Raw genomic sequence first — 11,817 nt, forward strand, 5'->3', positions numbered from 1 at the left:
CCCCGATTCCCGCCTGGGGAGCTCTGCGGTACCACACAGCGGAGCGCCGCGCTGCGAACCGCGCTCCGCCCGCCCCGGCTCCCACCTGCGCGCAGGGCCCGCGACGGGCCGCCCCGAGCAGGCACCGCGCCTGCCCGCCGCCGCTCCCGCCGCCGCGGCCTTCCGGCTGCCGAGCGCCTGCGCGCCAGCCCAGCATGGCCACGCCGGCCAAGCGGCGGGCACAGCCCCAGCCCCAGGCCGGGGAGAGCGGCTCGGAGTCGGGGTCGGAGCCGGAGTCGGAGTCGGACTCTGAGTCGGACTCTGAGGAGGAGGAGAGGATCGATGAGGTGAGCGGGGGAGCGCGGCCTTCGGGCGGCGCGCAGAGCCTGCGCCCGGCCTCCCCTCGCGGGCCCCGGGTGTCCCCTCTCAGGGTCATCCCCTGACACACTGTGACTAAAATCAGCTGGAGAACGCTACAAGTAAGGAGCCGGGCTGAGGAGGCCGTGACCGGAGCGGTTGGGGCGCGGGGGTGTCCCTTTGAACCCCCTGGTGGGTCGGGCCCAGCGTGCGGCCGGGGGGGTCGTTCCTGTGGTGAAGTGTATGCCGTTAATTGCTGAGGTAAAATGTACTCGGTTAATTGTTGGAGAGCCTTAATTTTTTTCTTTTTTGAATGTTGAAATCCTCGAGGCCACAATCACTTGAACACTCTTGGCCCTCGGGTGTGTTCTGTCCACATCCATTCTTGTGTGGGACTGGAGGCAGCCGCTAGAAAATAATGCTTTCGATGCAGAAAATTTGGTTTTATCTCCTTTTCCTAGAATAATGGGTGGAGGGAAAATTTAAAAAGAAAAAAAAAAAAGAAAAAACGCTAGATCTCAAGGAAATGAAACTTAATTTCTGAGCACTCTGTGTATCTGCACCAGGACCTGTGTGTAAATGGATTATGTAGTTGTGAAACACAACACTGAGGGAGGAGTCGCCTTTCTAGGAAAGGAAGAGATATGCCCTGACTTTGAACTCTTATTAAAATCCCCAGAAGATAAGGTGATATGTCATTTTCACAGGGTTTAAAGGGGTCAAAGAACAGAAGTATGTGTGGGGTTCAACTTGGTACATTTCAAATTAAGTATTTTGCTAACTTAATTGACTTAGCTACCATTTCACTTTGAGTTAATTATCTTCCTTTTTCTTAGATGAGGCCTTGGTTAGCTTATGTTAGCAAATAAAACCGAACAAACCTTTTAAAAAAACTGTGTCGTGATAAGAACTCGGGGTTTAATTGTGTTATCAGTCATACTAAGGTGATGGAAAAGCAGTTCCAGTTTGCTAGAGATGTATACCATGTTACATGGATACTTAGTTTGAGCTGACATATGTTTATGAAGTTCTTGACTAGCACTGTTAGTACTTTGTGTTCTGTTCGGTGTTTGTAAACTGATACAACATGTTGCACTAGTGTCTAGGCACTAAAGATAAGGCTAATGGCAATAATACCTTTTTTAAAGTGCTCAGCATTCCTGCATATTATATATATGTAGTATTTATATATATTGTAGTGTTTGTGGATGAAGTTTCTTCGGTTTGAGGATGGTTTCTGTGTATCCTATACTGGTGTGCACTGCTATGTTTTATTTGCAATTGTGTATGTACCAGATAAAACTTGCAATATAAATTATTTTAATTTAGTGGTCCAGCTTTTGAAGATGATATATCATTATTACATCTGTTTCAGTTTGGAAGTCTTGATATAAAGATATATCGAGTTTCCCTCAGTCCTTGTATAAGACACCAAGGTGCGCGTTGCTAATAGTAAAGAAATGTGCTGAACATCTATAACTGTACAAACTTAGAAATTTGTGCAGTCATGTACTTAAAGGGTATACGTTTCTCTGTAATTCTCAGCATTTTAATTTTTGCTGTATTAACCTTTCCCTTCATCTCTTTCCACTTCAGGTGGTAAAAAGACAATCTCTTCATTTATGCAGATGTTTTCTTTATAATAATGACCATGTGTTAGTTCTGTCAATCTGAGAACAACAATATGATCACCAAATGGGGCCTGGTTTCTGTGAAGGAGCTTTGCTCACTGCTGTATCATTGTACCATTGTACATAGCAGAGTATTGTTGCACAGTAACAGGACAGGACACACCAAAATATATGATGAGTCTTGATTTGCTTGGTTTTTTTAATAGATGAAAGATGGAAGGTTTGTGAACTCTCATACCAGGGTGTTATTTTGGGTAGTGGAAAAGCCGTGAAGCAAAACCAGTGTTAGAACATCTAGTGGTTCTGTGGTTTATATCAATTTTATGGCTGTGATTTGCACAGCATTCAGAACCACTATAAACTGTGTTTTGTTCAGAATTTACTGGCTTAATCATTCAGTGGGAGCCTTGAATTTTAAAGCATTTAAAAGGTTCCTGGACGCCAGGAATGGATGCTGTGTGCACCAAAGATACAGTCTGTTTTCTTATATAGGTAGCTTCTCAAGTAAATAATGTGTTCTTGATTACCTCTATAGAGCTTCCATGCTTTACTAGACCATAGAAGAATATCCAAATAAGTCTCGTGATTTTTATTACCCCCTCAAAGTGACTGTATACCTGTTTTCTATGTTGCAAATGAGCCTTTAACACTGTTCTCCCAGTGAACAATAAAGACCATGACCTCGATGTGGGCTTGGAGGGAGTTATGGTCTTAATTGGTGACAAAAGTAAGGCTCAGTTATTTAGATTGTTCAGAAACTGGAATCCAAACTGACAATTAAAAGACAAAGTAAATTTGGATGATCTCAAACAGTGGCTCACAGAACAGGTAGGCAAGGCAACCTTGGCAGGTGGTGCTATTAACACAGAATACCAGTAAAACTGTTTGGTAGGCACACAGCGTTTGTTCTGGAAGGAGAAGCAGGAGTTCACATTCTGGCTTTGCTGTGACTGAATCTCATCCTGTGCCTACTGAGCAGACTTCCAGAGTGGGGTTAATGATACCATTAGGATTTGAGGAAATAGCAGAAGTATGGGTTTGGATGTAATTATTTAAATGTCCGCAGCAATCTTCATCTTTAGCCAAGGCATTACATTCCAGTCCTGCAGTTTTAAGAGTTTAACTGCCTGGATCAAGCCTCTCTACAGTAAAAAACTATTTGGCTACAGTAAACATAATTGCATGAACCAGATTGCAGGAATAAAGCATTAAAGGTTTGTTCACAGCACAATTTGTAAGTTAGTTTTTAAAAGTTATTTTCACAAGTGCTCTCTAAAGATTCCAGAAGAAATTATTACTGTAACAATTGCTTACATTACTGAAATATGGAAATAAGTTCAATTTCTGATGTTGACCGTTACTTATCTTCAAATTTCCTATAGTTTAGCTTTGTTTTGATATAGCTCCTTGCAAAGCACGTTTGATTTTCTCTGTTTTACTTCTTCATAGGAAGTGAATATTGAATTTGAAGCACATTCCATGTCAGACAGTGACTACAATGGGATAAAGAAATTACTGCAACAGGTACTTTGACTTCTTGTTAGCTTGGCTGATATGTCCATTAATAAATAACCTTTGAAGAGTTACACAGAATCATCAGTTCACATTATCTGTATTGATTCATACTTTACTGCACTTCAGCTCATGAAGATTAAACAATTACAGCCACAGTGAACGTGTCACCTTCACCAGGGTTTCAGGAACGTTACCCAATGAACTGTAGGGCTGTTGTTCCACAGTGGGCATAATTTTCCCATCTTCTTTGTGTCAGTTGGTGCCCAGAAAACTTTGTTCAATGTTAGTCAGTTTCCTGGAGGGTTTTGGTAAATTACAGCTCTTAAAAAACAGACAGACAAGTAATGTGTCTGTTCTTTTGGCTGTTTCTGTTGTAAACCTGTGCTCAGCAAGCACTCACATCATACCAAACTCAAAAGGATACCAGCTCTGCCAAATGCCAGCTTGTGAAGGGTACAGGAGCAAGCACTTCAAGGAGCTGATTTTTAGTCTTTACAGTATTATATTGAAGGAAGTTAAATAAACAAACTCGCTACATGCATATTAAAAATGGAACAGAGAGTTGCATCACAACTTAGTAAAAAATAAAGACAGTAATTTCTCTAAGTGGCTTGTGATACATCATCAGGTCTAAAACTTCTTCATACTTGTTTCTTATTTTCCAGTTGTTTCTAAAAGCTCCTGTTAACACGGCTGAATTAACTGATATATTAATACAACAGAATCATATTGGAAGTATTATCAAGGTAAGACAGAATTTACTTTTCTAAATGAAGTACAATAGCTTTTTGTTGAAATGACATAACAGACTTTCAGAAGGGGTTCACAATATGTTTGGGATTGGAAGGGACCTGAAAAGATCATCTAGTCCAATCCCCCTGCTGGAGCAGGAACGCCCAGGTGAGGTCGCACAGGAACATGTCCAGGCGGGTTTGAATGCCTCCAGGAAAGGAGACTCCACAACCTCCCTGGGCAGCCTGGGCCAGGCTCTGCCACCCTCACTAAGAAGAAGTTTCTTCTCAAATTTAAGTGGAACCTCTTGTGTTCCAGCTTGATCCCATTACCCCTTGTCCTATCATTGTTGGCCACCGAGAAGAGCCTGGCTCCGTCCTCCTGACACTCACCCTTTATATATTTATAAACATTAATAAGGTCACCCCTCAGTCTCCTCCAAACTAAAGAGCCCCAGCTCCCTCAGCCTTTCTTCATAAGGGAGATGCTCCACTCCCTTAATCATCTTTGTTGCCCTACGCTGGACCCTCTCCAGCAGTTCCCTGTCCTTCTGGAACTGAGGGGACCAGAACTGGACACAATATTCCAGATGTGGTCTCACCAGGGCGGAGTAGAGGGGCAGAAAAACCTCTCTCAATCTACTGACCACCCCCTTGTAATACACCCCAGGATGCCATTGGCCTTCCTGGCCACAAGGGCCCAGTGCTGGCTCATGGTCACCCTGCTGTCCACCAGGACCCCCAGGTCCCTTTCCCCTACACTGCTCTCTAATATGTAATGTCCCAACCTATACTGGAACCTGGGGTTCTTCCTGTCTTTGTTATTTAAATGCTTTCTTGCTTTTTGGCTTTGAGAATAATTCTTCTACGGGAGCTGAAATTTTTCGTGCCTGCTTTCAACCAAACAAGGAATTTGATTATTTTACATGTGGAAGGCATTTCACTTTTCTTTTTGAACTATGGTGTAGTAGAGTAATCTGTAAATGCTGTAGAAAAGTTTGTTACCATCTCCATAAGAAGTAGGACCTTGTGATTTCCCTCTATGTGGAGAGATATAGATCAAAAATGTCCTGCATGCAGTTTCCTTTTGTGCAGAGTTCTTTGGGCATAGGTAAGGATCCCAGAATGAATTCTGAGCAACTTCTGCTGTGGCACTGGAGCACTCTGCCAAGGCTCCAGAGTGACTCCTGGCCAGGGAAGCTGTTCAGTGCTCTAGAGTGCTCAAGATGCCATGGCTATGCTGCCTTCAAACCCAAAAAAGCTGCCCCCACATTGCAGTTGTGCTGTTGTACCATGTTGCATGGCATAGTTCCTATACAGTTTTTCCACTTGCCAACAGTTTTTCCACTCAAGTCTAATATGATCCTTATACTACAACTACATGACGCCAGTTCTTTCCCCAAAATTTTAATTGCAGGATTTTGTTGAGGTTTTCGTTTCACTCTCTATCAAAGCTCTCTTGCCCTATGGATTTTAAGACTTTGCAGGTTTATTTCCCTACATTAGAAACTGAAGAAAATTGGTTTTGCTTAAGATACTGCCATCCGTTATACTGCGATACTGCTCATTATATTTGAGCTATCAAATTTTAGTGTCTCTGAAAGATCCTGCTGTAGAAGATACATGACCTGGCTCTCGGCATAGCTGGCTCTGAGTATGCAGACAATCAATGATGCGGCACTTTCATAACCGTAACCAGAATTTGTAGGTTGCCTGTTTGTACAGATTACCTAGATGGTTGTCATCTGCCGAGCATCCTCTGGAAAGAAAAACATTTCTTGCTGCAGAGAGTGGAAATAGAATGCCAATGTGAGTTGTTGCTTTTTCTTTCATTTAACTAGCAAGCAGAAGTCCAAGAAGACAGTAGTGACGATGAAGATGATGATGATGAAGTCTTTGGTTTTATAAGCTGCTTAAACTTAATGGAAAGGAAGGTTGGTACTCCTCATTAACACCTAGACAGTAATAAGTGAGTCTGCATCCTGTTTTTTTGCCTTCTGTAACAAGCCTAGACAGCTGGATCAGGATTTTGAATTCCTCCATAGAGGACTACGGTCTTAAAGCTGCACATCACCCACCTTTCTTTTGAATCTAGTCTTGTATAACTTGGTGAAGGTCAAACATAAAGCGAAGAGTAGAACAGAGAGTTAAAACTGGTTCTAATAAGTAGTCCCAGGGTAACTGAGCTGTCAGCCTCTTGTATTTCTTCACTTTCATCTTTCACAGCTTTTGAGTTCTGCTGTTGAATGTACTGATGTTGCAGCTCCTCACTGCATTCCTGTCAGTTAGGAACATTTGTTTGCCCTCAGCTTCAGGATTGGTAAATAAATTCAGATAAATCGTACAGCGCTTTAGAGACTGCTTAAGGAAATTGCCAATAGGCTTGTAGAATATTCACCTGAAGTTCACGGTCAAGGTTTTCTTGTGTAAATAGTTGTTCTGTAATCTAATGAAAATATACCTTTTGATTCTAGGGTACACAGTGTGCTGAACAAATCAAAGAGCTGATTCTAAGTCGGTGTGAGAAGAGCTGTGAGCAACATGTAGTTGAACAACTGAATAAGATCCTAAATGACAGTACTAAGCCTGTGGGTCTTCTACTAAGTGAAAGATTCATTAACGTCCCACCACAGATTGCTCTGCCCATGCATCAGCAGCTTCAGTAAGTTTGGGGTTTTGGACACGATGTTTAACAGTAAATTTTTTCAGAAATCTTATTTGTATGGAGCTATGTTAAGACAGGTGATACTATATATATAAGACATGAACAGAAAAAAATATTTTCATTTCATATAAGATCCTCAGTTTATTAACTCTCTAAACTTCCAGACAGAGGGAATAATTTAAGAATGTGTGCTGTACTACTGCAGAAATAGTTGTGTGTATATTGTAGTTTGTGCTGCAGGTTATTTTCATGTTGATCTAGTAAATTTTAAAATGAGAGCCTTTTGTAGCATGCTGATAACAAGCAACTTGGATGTTTCTGCTTATGTGTTAACGTCTGGCTCTGGAATGGAAGATTTGGATTTAGGGACAGGAGTTTGGGCCCATGAAAACCATATGCAGTCTTTTGATTAGTGTCAAGTAAATGAGTGAAGGAGGTTAAGTGCTGCTTGATCTCTACTCGTTCATAGATTTATATCATACACTGGGTGACAGTAAGTAAATAAATCCACTGACATGCAGCATTACATTGTTTTAGTGCCATGTTGAGAACCAGGAAATTGTGTTAGATAAGGGACTCCAGTAATTAAATGAAGATTTTTTTCTTATTTTCGCTCGTGGAGGTAAGATTAGAAATCAGAGTAAGTTCACTGTTGTCATGGCTCATTGAAAAAAATAAAATAGACCTTTAGGAATTACTACTTTAATATAGAAAACATGTAGATAGGGTTGGTCAGGAAGGTTTTTAAAGAAAGAAATGAGGCACTTAGAATCATTTTCAGGCTCTCTACCATGAACAGGATTTGGGGAAAAAAGGGTTATGTTGTGAGGTGTGGAAAGACATCCATATTTTTATTGTTTTAAAGGCAAATAGTATGTTTAAGTACTACGAATGCCTGTGCAAAATCTATGTTCTGTGGCACTCGTGAAAGAGTAGGCTGCAATATGAATATCCTTTCTATACTAGTACATTATAAAGTTTACTTATACACTTGTTGGGGGTTTAAATTGTCTATGTAAACATGTATTTTTAAATTGTATGTGTAAACATGTATTTATCTTCAGGAAAGAGTTGACTGAGGCACAGAAAACAAACGAACCTTGTGGGAAGTGCCACTACTATCTCCTTATTAGCAAGACCTTTACAGAAGCCACGAAGAACAATTCTAAGAGGAAGGAAGGGAGAAGTCAGCAAAAGGAGGAGTTAATGTTTGCAAATGCAGAGGAAGAATTCTTTTATGAGGTAACGTGATTTTTTTAAGTTAAAATGTTTATTTTTATTTACATATTAGCAAAAAAGGTGTTTCACCTTAAATTCAAGGCGGCTTTTAAAAATATAAGATCATGTATCTTTTATATTAAATTTAGGGGTTGTTAGAATAGTGTTGAGAGATGAGTAAGCAACCTGGTTTTGTATATTGAACACAACACCTTTTGTATTTAGAGAATCACAGAGACGTTTGGCATCCATAAGTCCAAATTATTAAATTAATCCTCTGTGTTGGTATGAATTTACTAATATGTTACTTGTATCAGGTCCCAATTAACCTGACTGTAAGCTGGTTTGGTGTAGGTTCCACCTGTAGCAGCGTTACTACCTGATAGGGTCTCCAGTGCTGTGAGGATTAAAGAAAAATTCAAGGAATACCTGAAATAAGCAGAGATTTCAGGAGAAAGATCAGGTGTTACTTTGTTTTGAGGCCAGTGTCTTGGCCTCAAAGAATTAACAAGCTTTATCTCTTTCCTCATAGCAATGCTGAAGAGATTGAACTGAATGTAATTGGCAGACTTGAAATACAGTCAATGAGGTGCCCAGATCTTTAGCATGATCAAATGCCCCTATGTAGTTAGTCCTGTGTCAGAAGAAAGCAAACTGCTCTTGAGGCTTTATTTATGTTTGGTGATGCAGTTTCAATGCATTTCTCTCATTTCTTTCATTTCCCATGAAACTTAACAGATGTAAAGCTCTGCATTTGTGATGTTGTTGTTGTATTATGTGGAAAGTTGATTTATCTGTTTGCTTTTGGATACCTGTTACTTTAGAAAATGCTCGGAATAAACTGCTTTTGAAGATCCAGCCAAGTAGCTATTACTCCCCTTTTGTCTCTGTTCTACTCAGGACAAGTACATTAATAAAAGTGCCTAAATACTGAGATGAATATATTACTTCCTATTTTGTGAGGCAGCCCATCTACACAGTTGTGCTGTTCGCAAGCCAAATCAGGAGAGAGGAAGATGCGGGAAATTAAATTAAAAATGTACTTTGAAATGCAAATACTTTTTCATTGTTCTTTATTTTTTTAAAAGCCTTAAAAATATTATTCTACAATATTATTGCTTTGTTAAGAGCCCATTATTTTTCGTTTCTGGCAGTGCCTACAGGCTAGAGCACTTGCATGTGTATCGTATGGTTAACGGCGAAGGTTTCTGTGTGTAATCATTCATGACATTCTCTGTTGGAGGCTATGATATGGCTGTGATTTTATTTCTTGGGAAGAAGAAAAATATAAGTGGTTGCATTCATCGGGAGCTGTAGGGAATGCTGTTGCAGCCTTTACTTGGTAACAAGTTTGGGATTTTCTTTTGTGTTCGTGCCACAGCAGCTTTACCAACTGAACTTGAACTCTATGTAAACGTGTTATTGAAGCAGTGAAGGGGAGAAGCCTGTGATGCCCGTGTGTCCACGGGTGTTATGTTCTGGAAGGCCTATTTTGTATTAATCTCTCTTTTGTTATTTTGGGTGGCATTCTAAAGATTAGTTGTGTGCTTTTATCTAAATTGCAATAATTTTCAGACTCAAACCGAACTTTTTTTTCTAACAATCTTTCTAGTGTTTTTAACCAATTTATTTTAAAGATTATGGAGGATATTAGATTAAGTGTGTCTCTGTATTTAATAATGTATATGTGTTAAATTAGTGTTGGAGTGCATATCCTCCCTGGTCACACACAACATTAATTAGGTTGCCATGAAATAGTATTAAATGCAGTGAGGCAGGCACTTAGAGCCATATAAACCAGAGAGAAGCCTTTTTGTACTTGTCAGTTGCCTGTGTTTTATTGTTACTTAAAATGTTAGTGAGGGAGCAGAAGAGAAGTTCTGTTACAACCAGACTTGAAATTGATTAAAGGTTTAGGGCCTTCATTGCTCAAATTGTTTGTTGTTGAGCAAAACCACTCATTTAATTTGATGGTTCTTCCAAAAGTAAATTTACAACCTTGAGATAGTAAATAGCAATCCTAAGGGGAGGCTAGATCTTTACTTTCCTTGTAAAGGGAAGAGGTTAGATAAGATTTTCTACTTAGGAGTTCTGTTCATGCTTCTTAATCTGACTCGTGCGAGAACTAGAAACCTTTGTTAGGAAAGTTCTTATGCATCAGACGTTTTGTCTTGGAAAGCTAGTCAAAAGGAACTGTTCTCGGTATATATCACTGAAAAGAAATAACGTACATTAAGGACAACCTACCTATTTGAAGAAGCAACCTTTATAAATCTGTCTTTCAGTGGCTACAGCCATCTAATGGCTTTCCAAGAGCTTTTTGAAGTTCTGCTCAGGATTCCTATTAGTGCCCATCCCCTTAATATAGCCTTTCTACTGGCAGTGTAAAGGAGGGTATTATTGTAGCACATATACTTACAGGTACGTTAAGTTTTAAGACTCTGAGCAGTTTTAGAGTAGGCCATGAAAAGAGCAGAGCGTGTTCATTGCTACAGGCTTTCTACGTGTTTTCCACACCAAGGTGTCATCTTCAATGCAAGCTCTGTGCTACCTGCGTTCTCTCGCTGTTCGTTTTGTCTGGGTTTTGCCTGATCTGCCTGTTCTGAAAATTACACAGCTAGTGGTTTGCTCTTGTTCCAGGTTACATGTCTAGTAAGAGCCTGATATTCCTGTTAGTATTCAAGGATCCCTGCTAGTTGGCACAACAGCTTCTAAGGATTGACATTTCTTAATTTGATAACATGAAATGAGAGTCTGTTTTGAAACGATCTAAAATGACGCACAGTAACCACATAAAGGGGGCATTGATTATTTTTTCCCCCGTAAGGTCTTTTTTCTGATATTGAACCATAATGATAGCAAACATTTTAGAAATTAATATGCATTATATAAATTCCATGAAAAGCAAATAGTTTAAAGCACCTGGTAGTGGATCCTCTTGTATGTTTTTTTGGTGGGCCTTTTGAGAGGGAAGAAAACAGCTTCTTAATGAGCATCTGCATAACAAGTTCATTATTTTTACTTGTTTAGATGGTGTGTTATCTTAATGCTGATGAAACATTTTAATCCTAGTGCATTTATTTCTGTTGTTTAGAAAGCCCTTCTGAAGTTCAGCTACTCTGTGCAAGAGGAAAGTGACACCTGTTTGGGTGGCAGATGGTCCTTTGATGATGTCCCAATGAAGCCTTGGCGGACTGTTATGATAGTTGCAGCTGATGGAATGGATGTAATCATGGAGAAACTCAGAGACTACCTCTCACTCTGAACTTTCCTGGAGACACCGTTTTTTATAAGGCGGCCATGCAGAACCGTGACTTCACAGTATTTTCAGAAGACTGCAGTTGAGTTAATGGAATTGTGCTGCTCAAATGCTTCCTCTGTACACTTAGAAGACAAGTAGGTGGTACAACGGAAAATATCCATCAAAGTAATATTTTTAAATACCGTATGTTATTATATTTTGGTATCATCATTAAGCAGTCAATAAAAATCCAATGTTACAAGGAAACGTGAAGATCTGGTCAATGTGTTTACAACCAAACCTAAATAATATATTTTTGTTACAAAAGAATGCATGCAACTCCTTTTCTTAAGAAGAGTGCTTTTTCTATATGTTTCTTCTGTTAAATATATGTACGTCAAAAATGCAAAATAATTACATGAGTTAAGATGAAGATGTATACGATATAGACTGGTTTTATTTATATTTGTCCAATATATG

At 39.7% G+C, this 11,817-nt stretch overlaps 2 protein-coding genes across 5 annotated transcripts in view; one reads left to right on the forward strand and one right to left on the reverse strand.

Annotated features, from left to right (window-relative positions):
- UROS (uroporphyrinogen III synthase) overlaps positions 1-144 on the reverse strand; it is an 18,204-nt gene extending 18,060 nt beyond the window's left edge. For 2 of the 3 annotated variants that reach the window (XM_080348137.1, XM_080348134.1), the window contains exon 1: positions 2-139. The gene's annotated coding sequence lies outside the window, so the exon portion shown is untranslated. Of the gene's footprint in view, position 1 lies in introns of all 3 variants that reach the window. The other variant, XM_080348136.1, reaches the window with a different exon arrangement.
- Positions 131-11,688, forward strand: BCCIP (BRCA2 and CDKN1A interacting protein). 2 transcript variants are annotated; one of them, XM_080348132.1, is made up of 7 exons: positions 131-326; positions 3,417-3,491; positions 4,148-4,228; positions 6,055-6,147; positions 6,688-6,875; positions 7,943-8,120; positions 11,191-11,688. In XM_080348132.1, exons 1-7 carry the CDS (start codon positions 195-197, stop codon positions 11,359-11,361), a joined length of 918 nt encoding a protein of 305 aa, XP_080204258.1. In that variant the 5' UTR covers positions 131-194; the 3' UTR covers positions 11,362-11,688. The 2 variants fall into 2 exon arrangements, with proteins under 2 accessions (XP_080204258.1, XP_080204259.1); XM_080348133.1 differs by lacking the exon at positions 131-326 and adding an exon at positions 347-458 and having other exon boundaries at positions 11,191-11,687.
- Positions 11,689-11,817: the final 129 nt, after the last annotated feature.

Source organism: Nesoenas mayeri (genome assembly GCF_963082525.1).
Source record: "Nesoenas mayeri genome assembly, chromosome: 7".
NCBI lineage: Eukaryota > Metazoa > Chordata > Aves > Columbiformes > Columbidae > Nesoenas > Nesoenas mayeri.

What these genes read in the sequence shown, in the direction of transcription:
- BCCIP (XM_080348132.1), top strand. Translation starts at nt 195, where the DNA reads ATGGCCACGCCGGCCAAGCGGCGGGCACAGCCCCAGCCCCAGGCCGGG. An exon ending in AGGAGGAGAGGATCGATGAG is followed by an intron (nt 327 to 3,416) that starts GTGAGCGGGGGA and finishes ACTTCTTCATAG; the next exon opens with GAAGTGAATATTGAATTTGA. An exon ending in TAAAGAAATTACTGCAACAG is followed by an intron (nt 3,492 to 4,147) that starts GTACTTTGACTT and finishes CTTATTTTCCAG; the next exon opens with TTGTTTCTAAAAGCTCCTGT.